At 66.1% G+C, this 16,283-nt stretch overlaps 2 protein-coding genes across 2 annotated transcripts; both read left to right on the top strand.

Annotated features, from left to right (window-relative positions):
* Positions 1-586: 586 nt before the first annotated feature.
* Positions 587-7,910, top strand: KCNA7 (potassium voltage-gated channel subfamily A member 7). Its single transcript, XM_072847683.1, has 3 exons — positions 587-1,105; positions 4,215-4,897; positions 7,784-7,910. The coding sequence occupies exons 1-3, from the start codon at positions 587-589 to the stop codon at positions 7,908-7,910; spliced, it is 1,329 nt and encodes a 442-aa protein (XP_072703784.1).
* Positions 7,911-8,074: 164 nt separating this feature from the next.
* PNKP (polynucleotide kinase 3'-phosphatase) lies at positions 8,075-16,251 on the top strand. The gene is given in 18 exon segments (XM_072847684.1): positions 8,075-8,221; positions 9,552-9,598; positions 10,208-10,390; positions 10,432-10,479; positions 10,602-10,641; positions 10,644-10,680; positions 10,798-10,855; positions 11,556-11,663; positions 11,782-11,853; positions 12,550-12,598; positions 13,259-13,329; positions 14,201-14,293; positions 14,369-14,465; positions 14,982-15,043; positions 15,147-15,256; positions 15,361-15,448; positions 15,547-15,608; positions 16,056-16,251. Coding segments are annotated over 18 exon segments (1,473 nt in total). The 5' UTR covers positions 8,075-8,103; the 3' UTR covers positions 16,186-16,251.
* Positions 16,252-16,283: the final 32 nt, after the last annotated feature.

A 16,283-nucleotide genomic window follows, 5' to 3' on the forward strand; every position in this document is an offset into this window, starting at 1 on the left:
CCCTGAAGGACCCCCAAGAGTTTTGGGGTCCTCCATATCTGTGGGGTCCCTGTGGGACCCCCAAGAACCTTGAGGGTCCCCCAACCCTGTAGACCCCTGAAGGACCCCCAAGAGTTTTGGGGTCCCCCATATCTGTGGGGTCCCTGTGAGACCCCCAAGAACGTTGAGGATCCCCCAACCCTGTAGACCCCTGAAGGACCCCAAGAATTTAGGGTCCCCCATATCTGTGGGGTCCCCCATATCTGTGGGGTCACCTTGGGACCCCCAAGAACCTTGAGGATCCCCCAACCCTGTAGACCCCTGAAGGACCCCCAAGAGTTTAGGGGTCCCCCATATCTGTGGGGTCCCCCACATCTATAGGGTCCCTGTGGGTCCCCCAACCCTGCAGACCCCTGAAGGCCCCCCCAGCCCTTTGAGGACCCCCCAACACTACCAACCCCCCCATCCCACCCCCAAACCACCTCGAGCTTCCTCCAACTCTGTAGACCCCCAAGAATTTCGGGGGTCCCCCACCTCCAGACCCCCCACCCCACCCCCACCCTGCCCTCCGGCCCCTCCCCCGCCCCCCGCCGGGGGTCCCCCGGCCATGGGGGAACCGGCGGGTTGTTGCGAACGGGTGGCCATCAACGTGGCGGGACGGCGGTTCGAAACCCTGGGGAGAACCCTCCTCCGCTTCCCCGACACCCTTCTGGGTGACCCCCGCCGCCGCCGCCGGTACTTTGACCCCCAACGCCGAGAGTATTTCTTCGACCGTCACCGCGGAGCCTTCGGCGCCGTCCTCTACTACTACCAATCGGGGGGCAGACTCCGCCGACCGCCCGACGTCCCCTTAGATGTCTTCTTGGAAGAGTTACGCTTCTATCAGTTGGGCGCCGAAGCCGAAGGAAGGCTCCGCGAGGCCGAAGGCTTCGGGGTGGAGGTGGCGCAACCTTTGCCCGGCGGGAGGTTGCGACGGCGGGCGTGGTTGTTGTGCGAGCACCCCGAGAGTTCGCCGGCCGCCCGCGCCGTGGCCTTGCTCTCCGTCCTCATCATCCTCGTCTCCATCGTGGTCTTCTGCTTGGAGACTTTGCCCCAGTTTCGGGCCGGAGGGGAGGGGTCCGCTCAGGTGAGTCGCGGTCAACGGTGGGGGGCTTCGGCCTCAGCTTCCTCCTCCTCCTCCTCACCGTCCTCCTCCTCACCATCCTCCTCCTCACCATGCCCAGCCCCACCATCCTCATCCTCACCATCTTCATCCTCATCCTTATGGTCCTCAGCCCCACCATCCTTCTCCTCACCATCTTCATCCTCACCCTTATGGTCCTCAGCCCCACCATCCTCATCCTCACCACCTTCATCCTCACCCTTATGGTCCTCAGCCCCACCATCCTCATCCTCACCACCTTCATCCTCACCCTTATGGTCCTCAGCCCCACCATGCTCATCCTCACCACCTTCATCCTCACCCTTATGGTCCTCAGCCCCACCATCCTCATCCTCACCATCTTCATCCTCACCCTTATGGTCCTCAGCCCCACCATCCTCATCCTCATCCTTGGTATTCTCAGCCCTATCATCTTCATCCTCACCATCCTCAGCATCTTCATCCTCACCGTCCTCACCCTCCTCCTCCTCCTCCTCCTCGTCCTCACCATCCTCATTCTTCACCATCTTCATCCTCATGCTTACAATCCTCAGCCCCACCATCCTCATCCTCATCCTTGGTATCCTCAGCCCCATCATCCTCATCCTCACCATCTTCATCCTCACCGTCCTCTTCCTCAACCTCATCATCCTCATCCTCACCATCCTCGGTATTCTCAGCCCCATCCCCCTCATCCTCACCATCCTCATCCTCATCCTCATCCTTATGGTCCTCAGCCCCACCATCCTCATCCTCACCATCCTCATCTTCATCCTTACAATTCTCAGCCTCACCGTTCTCATCATTCTCATCCTCACCATCCTCCTCCTCAGCCCCATCCCTTTCATCCTTACCATCTTCATCTTCACTCTTATGACGCTCAGCTTCATCATCCTCATTCTCACCACCCTCAACCTTGTTATTATTCTTCTTATTCTTACTATCATCATCATCATCATCTTCCTCATTCTCACCATTCTCACTCTCATTCTCCTTATGCTCACCATCTTCCTCATCATCACCCTCGCCATCCTCATCATCCCCATCATCTTCACCATCCTCATCCTCCCATCCTCAACATCACCATCCTCGCCATCCTCATCCTCACCAGCCCCACCATCCTCATCCTCACCAGCCCCAACCTCATGATCCTCACTCTCATCCTCACCATCTTCATCATCGTCATCCTCACCATCCTTATCATTCTCACCAGCCTCATCGTCACCAGCCTCATCCTCACCTTCTCCTCCTCCTCATCCTCACCATTCTCATCATCCTCATCATTATCACCATCTTCAGCCTCATTCTCATCATCCTCAACTTCATCATCCTTACCATTCTGGTCATCCTCATCCTCATCATCCTCCTTCTTCTCTTTTTTATCATCATCATCATCATCATCATCATCATCATCATCTTTCCCATCACGCTTCTTCTTGTTTTCATTCATTTTCTCAATTTTTTTGTTGTCCTAATTTTCTTCATCATCTTCCTCATCATCATTCTTATCTTTTTCTTCCTCATCCTTTTTATCACTCTCCTTCTCCTCTTCCTCCTCTTTCTCCTTCTTCTCCTCCTCTTCCTCCTCCTCCTCCTCCTCCTGCCTGGAGACCCTGCCTCAGTTCCAGCCCAGCCGGGAGCCCTTGCTGCAAATGAGTCCCCCCCAAATCTTCCTCATCCTTATCATCCTCACCATCCTCACCATCGTCCTCCTCGTCACCATCTTCCTCCTCATCACCATCCTCATCCTCTTCATCGTCACCCTTCTCCATCTCCATCTCCTTCTTTTTCTTTCTCTTCCCCAGCCTCGTCTTCATCATCATCGTTCTTAACCTTCTCATCATCCTCCTCGGCATCCTTTTCATCGTCTTTTTTATCTTCTTCATCTCTTTATCATCATCATCATCTTCATCATTCTGTTCACATCCTTCTCCTTCTCCACCTTTTTCCTTCTTTTCCTGTTCTTCCTCCTCAACCCCCTCCTCCTCATCATTTTCCTTAAGCTCTTCCTCATCACTATCATCCTCATCATTCTCATCATACTTTCTCTTCATCCTTTTGTCATCATCATCATCATCACTCTCATCATCCACTTCTTTCTTCCCAGCTTCCTTCTCATTCTCATTCCCATCATCAGTCTTCTACTCCGTCCTCCTATCTTTCTTATCATCATCATCATCATCGTTGCTCCATTCTTCTTCATCCACCCATTCCTTTTCCTCCTCATTACCGTACTTCTGCTCTTCCTCCCGCTCTTCCTCCTCTCTTTTCTTCTCCTTCTCCTCATCTTCATCATTTTGTCTTTCTTTTTCTCTTGTTCCTTGTTGTCATCCTCTTCCCCTTCTTTCTCTTCTTTCTCCTCCCCCCCATCACCACTGCCTTTGGCCTCCTATGGCCTCCTTGTCTTCCTCTTCCTCCCTCTCTCCCTCCTCCTCCTCTTCTTCCTCCTCCTCCACCTCCTGGGTCCCAGCCATGGGACCCAAGGGTCTGGGTGGGCTCTACCCCTCCTCCACCACCCAGGGAGGGCACCCAACCATCTGGGTGGGCTCTACCCCTCCATGACCCACTGTGAGTGGTGGACCCAGGGGTCTGGGTGGGCCCTAACCCCCTAACCCCCCTCCACCACCCCAGAGAGGGCACCCAAGCATCTGGGTGGGCTCTACCCCTCCATGACCCATCATGGGTGGTGGACCCAGGGGTCTGGGTGGGCTCTACACCCCCTCAACCACCCCAGGGAGGGCACCCAACCATCTGGGTGGGCTCCAACCCCCAGTGACCCATCATGGGTGGTGGACCCAGGGGTCCGGGTGGGCTCCAACCCCCAGTGACCCATCATGGGTGGTGGACCCAGGGATCCGGGTGGGCTCTACCCCTCATTAACCCACTGCGGGTGGTGGACCCAGGGGTCTGGGTGGGCCCTAACCCTCCTCCACCACCCCAGAGAGGCCACCCAAGCATCTGGGTGGGCTCTACCCCTCATTAACCCACTGCGGGTGGTGGACCCAGGTGTCCAGGTGGGCTCTACCCCCCCTCCCCCACCCCACGGTGTCCATCCCACCCATCCCCTAACCCCTCTCCCTATCTCCATCCCCAGACCCCACCACCCATCTCCACCAACATCAACGCCTCCTCCCCACCATCACCCCGGGGCGCTTTGACCGATCCTTTCTTCGTGGTGGAAACCATCTGCATCTGTTGGTTCTCCTTGGAGCTCCTGGTCCGGCTTTTAGCCAGCCCGAGCAAAACCGCCTTCTTCCGCAACGCCATGAACCTCATCGATTTGATCGCCATCGTCCCGTATTTCGTCGCTTTGGGGACCGAGTTGGCACAGCAACGCGGCGTCGGCCAACCCGCCATGTCCTTGGCCATCCTTCGCGTCATCCGCTTGGTGCGGGTCTTCAGGGTCTTCAAATTATCCCGCCATTCGACGGGTTTACAGATTTTAGGCCAAACTCTTCGCGCCAGCATGAGGGAATTGGGTTTACTCATCTTCTTCCTCCTCATCGGCGTCGTCCTCTTCTCCAGCGCCGTCTACTTCGCCGAGGCCGAAGACGCCGCCACTTCTTTCACCTCCATCCCTCAAGCTTTTTGGTGGGCCGTGGTCACCATGACCACGGTGGGTTACGGTGACATGGCCCCCGTCACCGTCGGGGGGAAGCTGGTGGGGTCCCTCTGCGCCATCGCCGGGGTCCTCACCATCTCCCTGCCCGTCCCCGTCATCGTCTCCAACTTCAGTTATTTCTACCGGCGGGAATTGAGGGGGGAGGAAGGGGGGGAGTACGCCCCCGCCCCCCCCTGTCCTCGCCACCCCCCTCCCCCCTCCCCCTCTGACACCCCTAAGGGGGGGGGAGGGGGCTGGGGGGGGGGTGGGGAGGAGTTGGTGGATGGGGACGCGGGGGAGGGGGCAGGGGTGGCCGGGGAGGTTGGTGACCCAGGTGTGAGGGGGGTGTGGGGCGGGGGGTGGGGGCACGAGGGGACACGAGGGTGCGCGAGGGCGAACGAGGGGGCATGAGGGCGCACGAGGATGCACGAGGACAAACGAGGGGGCACGAGGACAAACGGGGGCGCACGAGGGCGCACGAGGACAAATGAGGGGACACAAGGACAAAGGAGGGGGCACGAGGACAAACGAGGGGGCACGAGGACAAATGAGGGCGCACGAGGACAAACGGGGGCGCACGAGGATGCGCGAGGACAAACGAGGGGGGGACATGGACAAACGAGGGTGCACGAGAGCACCCAGGGGTGCACGAGGGCTCGAAGGGGTGCACGAGGATAAACGAGGGTGCACGAGGACGAACGAGGGTGCACGAGGACGAACGAGGGTGCAAAAAGGCGCACGAGGCTGTGCGAGGACGAACGAGGGTGCACGAGGACAAACAAGGGGGCACGAGGGCACACGAGGGTGCACGAGGACAAATGAGGGCACACGAGGGGGCACAGGGGTGCACACGGACAAGTGGGGGTGCACCAGGGTGCACGAGGACAAACGAGAGTGCACGAGCGTGCCCGAGGGTGGACGAGGCCCAACGAGGGTCCACGGGGGTGCACAAGCATGCACGAGGACGCACGAGGACAAACGAGGCTGCACAGGGGTGCGCGAGGGGGCACGAGGACAAACGAGGGGGCACGGGGGTGCATGAGCACAAACGAGGGCGCAGGAGGAGAAACAAGGGCGCACGAGGGGACACGAGGATGCACGAGGGTGCACGAGGACAAACGGGGCTGCACGAGGGCGCACGAGGAGGCACACGACTCCGCAAGCGGGCACGAGGACGCACGAGGCTGCCCAAGCGTGCACGAGGCCGCACGAGGACACATGAGGCCGCACGAGGACACACGAGCGTGCACGAGGACGCACGGGGCGGGGGGCGTGAGCACGCACGAGGATGCACGAGGACACACAGTGTCGTCCCCCCCCTCCCCCGGTCGAGGCGTCGCACGAGCGCGTGCTCACGCCAGCGCCCTCCCCCCTCCCCTTGTGTCGTGTCCGTCCGTGTGTCCGTGTCCCCCCCCCCGGCACCTTCTTGGGTTTCGCCGGCGGCCGCGGTGGCATCCGGGAACCCGATCCCGCACGGGCCCTCGTGCGACGCACGAGAGTGGGGGGGGGGACACGGGACACACGACCCGGTGACACCGGGCGTCCCTCGCGCTCGTGGTGGTCCCCAGGCCAATAAAGGTGACAGTTGGTGGCAGAGGGGGTCACGGGGACCCTCGTGCGAGGGTGGGGGTTACAGGGACCCTTGTGGGAGGCCAGGGGGGTCATGGGGGCCCTTGTGCGAGGCTGGGGGGTCATGGGGGTCCTCGTGTGAGGATGGGGGTCGCGGGGACCCTCGTGCGAGGGCGGGGTTACAGGGACCCTCGTGCGAGGCCGGGGGTCATGGGGGCTCTTGTGCGAGGCCAGGGGGGATGATGGGGTCCTTGTGTGAGGATGGGGATCGCGGGGACCCTCGTGCGAGACCGGGGGGTCACGGGCATCCTCGTGTGAGGACAGGGGGATCACGGGGACCCTTGTGCGAGGCCGGGGGGTCATGGGGGTCTTCGTGTGAAGCTGGGGGTCACAGGGGCTCTTGTGCGAGGCTGGGGGTCATGGGCATCCTCGTGCGAGGCTGGGGGTCACGGAGACCCTCGATCAAGACCAGGGGGTCACAGGACCCTCGTGCCAGTCTGGGGGGGTCACGGGGACCCTCGTGCGAGGCTGGGGGTCACAGGACCCTCGTGCGAGACCGGGGGGGTCACGGGGACCCTCGTGCGAGGCTGGGGGGTCACGGGGACCCTCGTGCGAGACCGGGGGGTCACGGGGACCCTTGTGCGAGGCCAATGGGGTCACGGGGACCCTCGTGCGAGGCCGGGGGTCACAGGACCCTCGTGCGAGGCTGGGGGGTCACGGGGACCCTCGTGCGAGGCCGGGGGGTCACAGGACCCTCGTGCGAGGCTGGGGGGGGTCACGGGGACCCTCGTGCGAGGCCGGGGGGTCAGAGGACCCTCGTGCGAGGCTGGGGGTCACGGGGACCCTCGTGCGAGGCCGGGCCCGACCTGGCTCCGGATCCTGCTGAGGCTGCAGGTTCTATTTAGGGGACCCGGGGGGGGTGGGGCGAGGGCCTGCGTCCCTGGGGGGGAGGGGTGACCCCACGCACCCAAGCGTGCCCCTCCCCCGGCTCACCAGTGCCCCCTCCCAGTCCAAACCAGTCCCTCCCAGTGCCCCCCCAGTCCTTCCCAGTTCCCTTCCAGGCTCTCCCAGTCCTCCCCAGTGCCCCCCCAGCCTCTCCCAGTGCAAACCAGTCCCTCCCGGTGCCCCCCCAGTGATTCTCAGTCCTTCCCAGTTCCCCCCAGTCCCCCCCAGCCTCTCCCAGTCCTCCCCAGTGCCCCCCACCCTCTCCCAGTCCAAACCAGTCCCTCTCAGTGCGGCCCCAGCGCCTCCCAGTCCTTCCCAGTTCCCCCAGTGCCCCCCACCCTCTCCCAGTCCAAACCAGTCCCTCTCAGTGGCCCCCCAGCACCTCCCAGTCCTTCCCACTTGCCCCCCAGTGCCCCCACCCTCTCCCAGTGCAAACCAATCCCTCCCAGTGCCCCCGCAGTGACTCCCAGTCTCCCGCAGCCCCTCCCAGTCCCCCAGTGCCCCCGACCCTCCCAGTCCCTTCCAATCCCTCCCAGTGCCCCTTCCAGTCCTCCCCCCCCCACCCCGGGAGGACCCAGCCGCCTCGGGAGGACCGACCCCGCTCTCCGCCGCCAGGGGGCGAGCTGGCGCCACCACCCACCGGAAGCGGTGGGGCGGGAAGACCGGAAGCGGTGACGTTTCCCCAGAAGGGGCGGGGCGGGAGGACTGGGGGGGCGGTGCTGGAGGACCGGAAGCAGCAGGGCAGGAGAACCGGAAGCGGCGGGGTAGGAACCCCGGAAACGGCGGAGCGGGGAGCGGAAACGGCGCGAGCGGGGACCGGAAGGGGTGGGTTTAACCGGCCCCGGGGAGGGGGTCACTTCCGGGAGGGATGCGGTGCGAGCTGCGGGGCGCGGGCGGGCCGGTGCCGCTGCCCGACGGGGAGAGCGTGGTGCTGGGCCGGGGGCCGCTCACCGGCATCACCGACCGGAAGTGCTCCCGCGGGCAGGGTGCGTCCGGGGCACCGGGAACCCCCCCCCCCCCCCCCGGGGATCCCCGGGCAGCCCCAGGCCCGGCCCTGGATTCCGCCCCCGGGATCCTCCAGACCCTCCCCGGGCTGAGCCCCGGGGTACCGGGAGCTCCTCGGGGATCCCCCGGGCACCCCCAGACCCAGCCCCGGGGTCCCCCCTTCCCCCCGGCTTCCCGGGGCTCCCCAGCACCCCCAACTCCCCCCTCCCCGTGGGCACCCCAAACCCAGCCCCTGCCCCCCAGGTGCCCCCAGCACCCCCAGACCCCCCTGGGCACCCCCAAACCCCCCACCACCCCGGGACCCCCCCGGCTCCTCAGGACCCCCAGACCCCCCCCAGCACCCCCAAACTCCCCACACCCCCCGGGCACCCCCAGCCCCAGAACCCCCCAGCTCCGCAGACCCCCTGAGACCCCCTCCCTCCCCCAGACCCGACCTCATGGCCCCCCAGACCCCCAGGCACCCCCAAACCCAGCCCCAGGACCCCCAGCTCCTCAGGACCCCTCAGCCCCCCCAGCACCCCCAGACTCAGCCCCTGCCCCCCAGGTGCCCCCAGCACCCCAGACCCAACCCCAGGCTCTCCCCAGGACCCCCAGACCCCCTGGGCACCCCCAAACCCCCACCACCACCCCGGGACCCCCGGCTCCTCAGGACCCCCCAGACCCCTCCCCCAGCACCCCCAAACTCCCCAGACCCCCCCGGGGCACCCCCAGCCCCAGAACCCCCCAGCTCCCCAGGACCCCTCAAGCCCCCCAGCCCCTGCCCCCCAGATCCTCTCAGACCCCCCAGCACCCCAAGACTCAGCCCAGGGTCCCCCCGGCTTCCTGGGACCCCCAGGCCCCCTGGGCACCCCCAAACCCAGCCCCAGGACCCCCCAGCTCCTCAGGACCCTTCAGCCCCCCGGGCACCCCCAGACTCAGCCCCTGCCCCCCAGGACCCCTCTGGGCACCCCCAGACCCCTCTGGGCACCCCCAACCCCCTGACCACCCCCAGGACCCCCAGCTCCTCACGACCCCCAGATGCCCCCAGCACCCCCAGACCCAACCCCAGGGTCCCCCCGGCTCCCCACGACCCCCAGACCCCTGGGCACCCCAAACCCAGCCCCAGGACCCCTCAAGGCCCCCCGGGACCCCCCCCCAGCCCCCTTTGGTCCCTGCACCCCCCCATCCCTGTGGACCCCCAAACCCTCCCTGGGCACCCCCAAAGAGCCCCTCTGGGGGAGCCCCTCCCCCACCTAGGGACTGGGGGCCCCCCTCCTTTTCCCCCGCATTGGGGGCTCTGGGGTCCCCATTTCTCACCGCCCCCCCCCGCAGTGGAGATCGTGGCCAACTATGCCGAGGGCACGGCCTTGGTCATCCAGGTGGGGTTTGGGGGCCCTGGGGGTTTGGGGGAGGTCCTGAGGGTGTTTGGGGGGTCTGGGGTATTGGGGGACCCTGGGGTCCTGAGGGTGTTTGGGGGGGGGTCTGTGAGTATTGGGGGGGGGCCCTGAGGGTGTTTGGGGGTCTGGGAGTATTGGGGAGTCCTGAGGGTGTTTGGGGGTCTGGGTATTGGGGACCCTGGGGGTCCTGAGGGTGTTTGGGGGTCTGGGGGTATTGGGGGGTCCTGAGGGTGTTTGGGGGGTATTGGGGGGTCCTGAGAGTGTTTTGGGGGGTCTGGGAGTATTGAGGGGCCCTGGTGGGGTTTGGGGCCATCTGGGGGGTTATGGGGTGTTTGAGGGGCTGAAGGTTTGGGGGGTCCTGGATGTATTGGGGGGTGCTGAGAGGGTTATGAGGGTGTTTGGGGGTCCTGGGGATGTGGGGCCTCAGGGCTATTTTGGGGGACCTCGGGGTGATTTGTGGGGGTCGAGGCAGCGGGGGTGATTTGGGGGGGGGCCTAAAGCCATTTGGGGGGATTCGGGGAGGTGGGGTGGGAATTGAGGGGGGACCCCAGGGGTTTTGGGGCCCCCTGATGCTGCCCCCTCCCCCAACAGCGAGGCGTGAACCCCACTTCTGTGGGGGGGGCAATGCTGGGCCGGGGGTCGTGCCACCCTCCGTCCCGGCCAGACCCTCTGCTTGGTCAACGGGCTTTACCCCACGAACTTCACTTTGAGGGGTCCCCCGCCCCAAAAACGCCCCCTCAGCCCCTCCCCAGAATCCCCTCCCCCACTCCGGGGGCCCCCAAATCTTTGCCCCCTCCGGCGCTTGGCACCACCACGGCTCCCTCCTCGTCTTCACCCCCCCCGGCGTCCTCCCCAGCGCTCAGGTAACGCCTCCGTTTTGGGGGTTCCCTTTCTATTATGGGGGTTTTTCTTTTTCTGGGGGGGTCCCCGCTCTCCTGGGGGCCCCCCCATTTTGGGGACCCCTTTTAACCCCCGACCCCCCAAGATCGCCGGCTTTGACCTGGACGGGACCCTCATCACCACCAAGTCGGGAAGGTGTTTCCCACCAGCCCCGATGACTGGAGGTGAGGGGTGGGGGGTTTGGTTTTGGGGGCCCTGGGGGGGTGGGGTGTATGTGTGTGTGGGGGGCTCCTGGGTGCTATTTTGGGGTGCCCCACCTCAATTTTTATTCTCCACCCCAGGATTTTGTACCCCGAGGTTCCCAAAAAGTTGAAGCAGCTGCAGAGCGATGGGTATAAGGTACCAACCCCCCAGGGCCCCCAAACTCCATGGAACCCCCAAGACCCCCCAACCCCCGTGAGCCCCCAAGCCCCCAAATCCCTCTGACCCCTCAGGGCCCCCCAAACCTCACTGAACCCCCCCCCCCAAGCCCCCTGACCCCTTCCAGCTCTCTCTGGCACCTCCTCACACCCCAGTGCCCCCCGGGACCCCCAGGATCTCCCCTCAGGGCCCCCCAAACCTCACCAAACCCCCACAAGATCCCCCCAAACTCCACTGCCCCTCAGGGCCCCCGAAATGTCCCTGACCCTTCAGAGCCCCCCAAACCCCACTGAACCCCCAAGACCCCCCACCGCCCCCTCAGAGCCCCCCCAAACCCCCTGAACCCCCAAGACCCCCACTGCCCCCTCAGGGCCCCCAAACCCCCTGAACCCCCAAGACCCCCCACTGCCCCCTCAGAGCCCCCCAAACCCCCTGAACCCCCAAGACCCCCCCACTGCCCCCTCAGGGCCCCTCCAAACCCCTCTGAACCCCCCCCCAAACCCCCTGAACCCCCAAGACCCCCCACTGCCCCTCAGGGCCCCCCAAACCCCTCTGAACCCCCCCAAACCCCCTGAACCCCCAAGACCCCCCCCACCCCCTCAGAACCCCCAAACCCCCTGCCCCCTCAGACCCCCCCAAATCCCACTGACCCCCCTTTTATGCCCCCCCAATTTTCCAGCTCGTCGTCTTCACCAACCAACTGGGCATCTCCCGCGGGCGCCTGCGCCCCCAAGATTTCAAGGCCAAGGTGGAGGCGGTGACGCGGGGCCTGGGGCTGCCCCTCCAGGTCCGCAGGGCCCCCCCGGCCCCCCCAAATCTCAGGGGGCCCCCCCAGGCCCCCCCCGGGTTGTGGGGATCCCCCCTGAGCTGTTTTGCCCCCCCCGCCCCCAAAAAAAAAAAATTAGGTGTTGGTGGCGACGGGGCCGGGGATCTATCGGAAACCGGTGCTGGGGATGTGGGATCATCTCTGCGAGAAGGTGGGGAGGGACTGGGGGGCACTGGGAGCTGCTGGGGGTGCTGGGAGCTGCTGGGAGGGTGCTGGGAGCTGCTGGGAGGGTGCTGGGGGGTGCTGGGAGCTGCTGGGAGGGTGCTGGGAACTGCGGGGGGGCGCTGGGAGGGTGCTGGGAGCTGCTGGGAGGGCGCTGGGAACTGGGGGGCACTGGGAGCTGCTGGGAGGGCGCTGGGAACTGGGGGGAGGCACTGGGAGGGTGCTGGGAGGGCGCTGGGAGCTGCTAGGAGGGCGCTGGGAGCTGCTGGGAGCTACTGGGAGGGCACTGGGAACTGCGGGAGGGCGCTGGGAGCTGCTGGGAGCTACTGGGAGTGTGCTGGGAGGGTGCTGGGAGCTGCTGGGAGGCCGCTGGGAGCTGCGGGGGGCACTGGGAGGGCATGGGAGCTACTGGGAGGGCGCTGGGAACTGCGGGGGGCGCTGGGAACTGCGGGGGGCGCTGGGAGGGTGCTGGGAGCTACTGGGAGGGTGCTGGGAACTGCGGGGGGCGCTGGGAGGGCACTGGGAGCTGCGGGGGGTCAGAGCTGCTGGGAGCTACTGGGAGGATGCTGGGAGGGCACTGGGAGCTGTGGAGGGCGCTGGGAGCTGCTGGGCAGTGTTGGGAGCTCGGGGGGGCGGGGGGGCACTGGGATGAACTGGGAGGCACTGGTTTCGGGCTCTCCCGCAGGCGAACGGGGACGTGACGGTGTCGGTGCCCGACAGCCTCTACGTGGGCGGTGAGGGGGGCCCGGGGTGTTTTGGGGTGAGGGGGGTCCTGGGGGTCCCAGTGGGGTCTTGGGGACCCTGGGGTGCCATGAGGGTGCTGGGGGGGGTCCCAGGGGTCTTTGGGGGGGCCCTTGGGCTTTTGGGGTTTTGGGGGCCCTGGGAGGGTTTTGGGGGCCCTGGGGGTGTTTTGGGGTCGCAGGGGGTTTGGGGGGGGTCCTGGGTGACTTCGGGGGACCCTGGGGTGCCATGAGGGTGCTGGGGAGGGGGGGTCCTGGGGGACCCAGGGGTCTTTGGGGGTTCAGGGGGACCCTGGGGGTGTTTTGGGGTCCCGGGGGGTTGGGGGGGGGCTTTGGGGTGCCGGGGGTCCTGGGTGACTTTTGGGGGGCCGTGGGGATGTTTTGGGGTCCTGGGTGATTTGGGGGTCCTGGGGGCTTTGGAGACCCTGGGGTGGCATTAGGGTGCTGGGGGGCAATGGGGGTCCTGAGAGGGTTTTGGGGTCCCAGGGGGCTTGGGGAGTCCTGGGGTCCTGGGTGACTTTGGGGGCTTTGGGGGACCCTGGGGTGCTGGGGGCATTGGGGGGTCCCGAGAAGGTTTTGGGGGGGGGGGTCCCAGGGGTCTTTGGGGGTGTTTGGGGTCCAGCCCGTCCCCCTTTTTTTTTTGGGGTCCCCCAGATGCCGCCGGCCGCCCCCCAAACTGGGCCCCCGGGCGAAAGAAGAAGGATTTCTCCTGCAGCGACCGCCTGGTGCGGCCCCCAAACCCCTGGGGACCCCCCGGAGCCCCCCAAACCCTGGGGACCCCTGACCCCTGGGGACCCCCGGAGCCCCCAAACCCCTGGGGACCCCCTGCCCCCCCGGACCCCTGGGGACCCCCCGGAGCACCCCAAACCCCTGGGGACCCCCTGCCCCCCGGACCCCTGGGGACCCCCGGGGCCCCCAGACCCCTGGGGACTCCCCCTGTCCCCCCAAACCCCTGGGGCCCCCCGGACCCCTGGGGACACCGCCCCCAAACCCCAGGGGGCCCCCAAACCCATGCAACCCCCCAGCCCTGGGGACCCCCATGCCCCCCCAAATCCCGGGGACCCCTGGGCCCTCCCCCCCCAATCCCTGGGCCCCTCCCACCCTCTGGGCTCCTTTCCCTCCCAGTCCCCCAGTTTGCTTCCAGCCCCCAGTGGGTTCCCAGTCCCTCCCAGTTCGCTCCCAGTCACTCCCAGAACCCCCCAGTTTACTTGCAGCCTGCTCCCCCAGCTCTCCCAGTCCCCCCAGTAGGTTCCCAGTCCCCTCAGTTTGCTCCCAGTCCCTCCCAGTCCTCCCCAGTTCCCTCCCAGTTCCCCTAGTTCACCCACAGTTGGTTCCCAGTCCCCCCAGTTCCCTCCCAGTGGGCTTCCAGCCCCCAGTCAGTTCCCAGTTCCCTCTCAGTGGCCCCCCAGTGGTTCCCAATCCCTCCAGTTCCCCCCAGCCCCCCAGTGGGTTCCCAGTCCCTCCCAGTAGCCCCCAGTGGTTCCCAATCCCTCCAGTTCCCCCCAGCCCCCCCAGTGGGTTCCCAGTCCCTCCCAGTTCCCCCAGCGGGTTCCCAGTCCCTCCCAGTCCCCCCAGTCAGTGACCTCCCCCCCCCAGTTCGCCCTCAACGCGGAGCTGCGCTTCCAGACGCCGGAGGAATTCTTCCTGGGCTGGGCGCCTGCGCCCTTCGACCTGCCGACCTTTGACCCTGTGAGTGACCTCCCCCTCCCCCCACCTCTCCGGGGCTGACCCCGGACCCTTGACCCCTGACTTGTGACCCCGCAGCGCCAGCTTGACCCCGAGGCTCCGCCCTACGACCCCCCCGACGCCGCCCTGCTCTCCTCCAGCCCCGAGGTGCTGGTGGCCGTCGGCTTCCCCGGCGGTGAGCGACCTCCGACCCCTGACCCCACCTACGACCCCTGACCTCCAGTGGCGCCTCCTGACCCCCAACACTGACCCCTCCCCAGCCCCTTGATCCCTCTGGTGACCCCTGACCCCAAACCCCGACCCCTGATTTCTAATGCTGACCCTAAACCCCGACCTCTGACCTCTAATGCTGACCCCAAATCTGACCTCTGACCTCCAACCCTGACCCTTGACCCCAACCTGACACCTGACCCCTGCCTCTGACCCCAACCCTAATCCTAACCCCTGACCCCAACCCTTCTAAACCCGACCTCTGACCTTCAAGCCTGACCCTTGACCCCCACTCCTGACCCCAACCCTTCTAACCCCGACCCCAAACTCTGACCTTCAACCCTGACCCTTGACCCCCGAGCCTGAGCTCTGACCCCAACCACCCTAACCCCTGACTTCTCACATCCACCCTTGACCCCCACCCTGACCCTTGACCTCCACCCCTGACCTCTGACCCCCCAACCTTGCCCTCTGACCCCAGCCGGCAAGTCGACCTTCCTCAAGACGCACTTCGTCCCCGCGGGCTACGCCTACGTCAACCGGGTACGGGGGGGGGTCACGGCGAGGTCACGGCGGGGTCACGGCGGGGTCAGCGGTTCCCCGTGACCCCTGTTGACCCCCGCTGACCCCACCGTGACCCCGCCAGGACACGCTGGGCTCCTGGCAGCGCTGCGTGGCCGCCTGCGAGGCCGCCCTGGCCCGCGGCCGCCCCGTGGCCGTCGACAACACCAACCCCGACCCCGAGTCGCGGCAGAGGCGAGTCCGGGGGGGGGGGCCCCCCCAAAATCGTGGGGGAGGGGGGTCCCCAAAATGTTGGGGTCCCCCCTTGACCCCCCCTTTTTGTCCCCTCCCCCCCCCAGGTACGTGGCCTGCGCCCGGGCGGCCGCCGTCCCCTGCCGCTGCCTCCATTTCACCGCCGGCCTGGAGCAAGCGCGGCACAACTGCCGGGTGAGGGGGCTGGGGCTGACCCCACCCTGGGGGGTGGGGGGGGCTGGCCCCTCCCCACCGCCTTCTGAACCTCCTTTCCCCTCCCCCCCAAAAAAAAGTTTCGGGATATGACGGAGAGCGGCCACGTCCCCGTCACCGACGTCGTCCTGCACGGCTACCGGTGGGGGAGGTTTGGGGGGCTGGGGGGGCCCTGGAGGGTTTTGGGGGCCCCAGGGGGATTGAGGGGCAGGGTGGGTTTGGGGGGCCCTGGATGGTTTTGGGGGCCCCGGGGAGGGGGATTTGCGGGGTTGGGGGCCCTGGGGTGTTGGGGGAGGGGAATGATCCTGGGGGGCTGGGGAGGTTTTGGGGGCCCATGGAGGGTTTGGGGGGCCCTGAAGGGTGTTTGGGAGGTCTGGGGGCGCCCCCTTTGCCCATTCCTGGGGGATTTTACCCCATTTCGGGGGGGCCTTCACCCTGTCCCTCCCCCACCCCCGTTTTGCCCATTCTTGCGTGCTTGCCCCATCCCCCGCCCCTCCCCCATCTCCCCTCCCCCATCTCCATTTCCCCTGATTCCCGTGGATTTCTCCCCCTCCCTCCCCCCCTCAATTCCTGTGGCCCCTCCCCTCAGGAACCGGTTCGTCGCCCCCTCCCCCGCCGAGGGCTTCGCCCAGATCCTCCGCGTCCCCTTCGTCCCCCGCTTCCGGGACCCCCCGGACCCCCCCCGCCGCCGCCTCTTCTACCAGTTCAGCGATGGGTGACGAGCCCCTCCCCCACTCCCCTCCCCACCTCCCAATAAAGCTGTCGCCCATCCCCCACCGCAGGGCACCCAGACCTCCCGCCTTGTCACCCCTCCCCC

Source organism: Ciconia boyciana, chromosome 28 (genome assembly GCF_034638445.1).
Source record: "Ciconia boyciana chromosome 28, ASM3463844v1, whole genome shotgun sequence".
NCBI classification, from domain to species: domain Eukaryota; kingdom Metazoa; phylum Chordata; class Aves; order Ciconiiformes; family Ciconiidae; genus Ciconia; species Ciconia boyciana.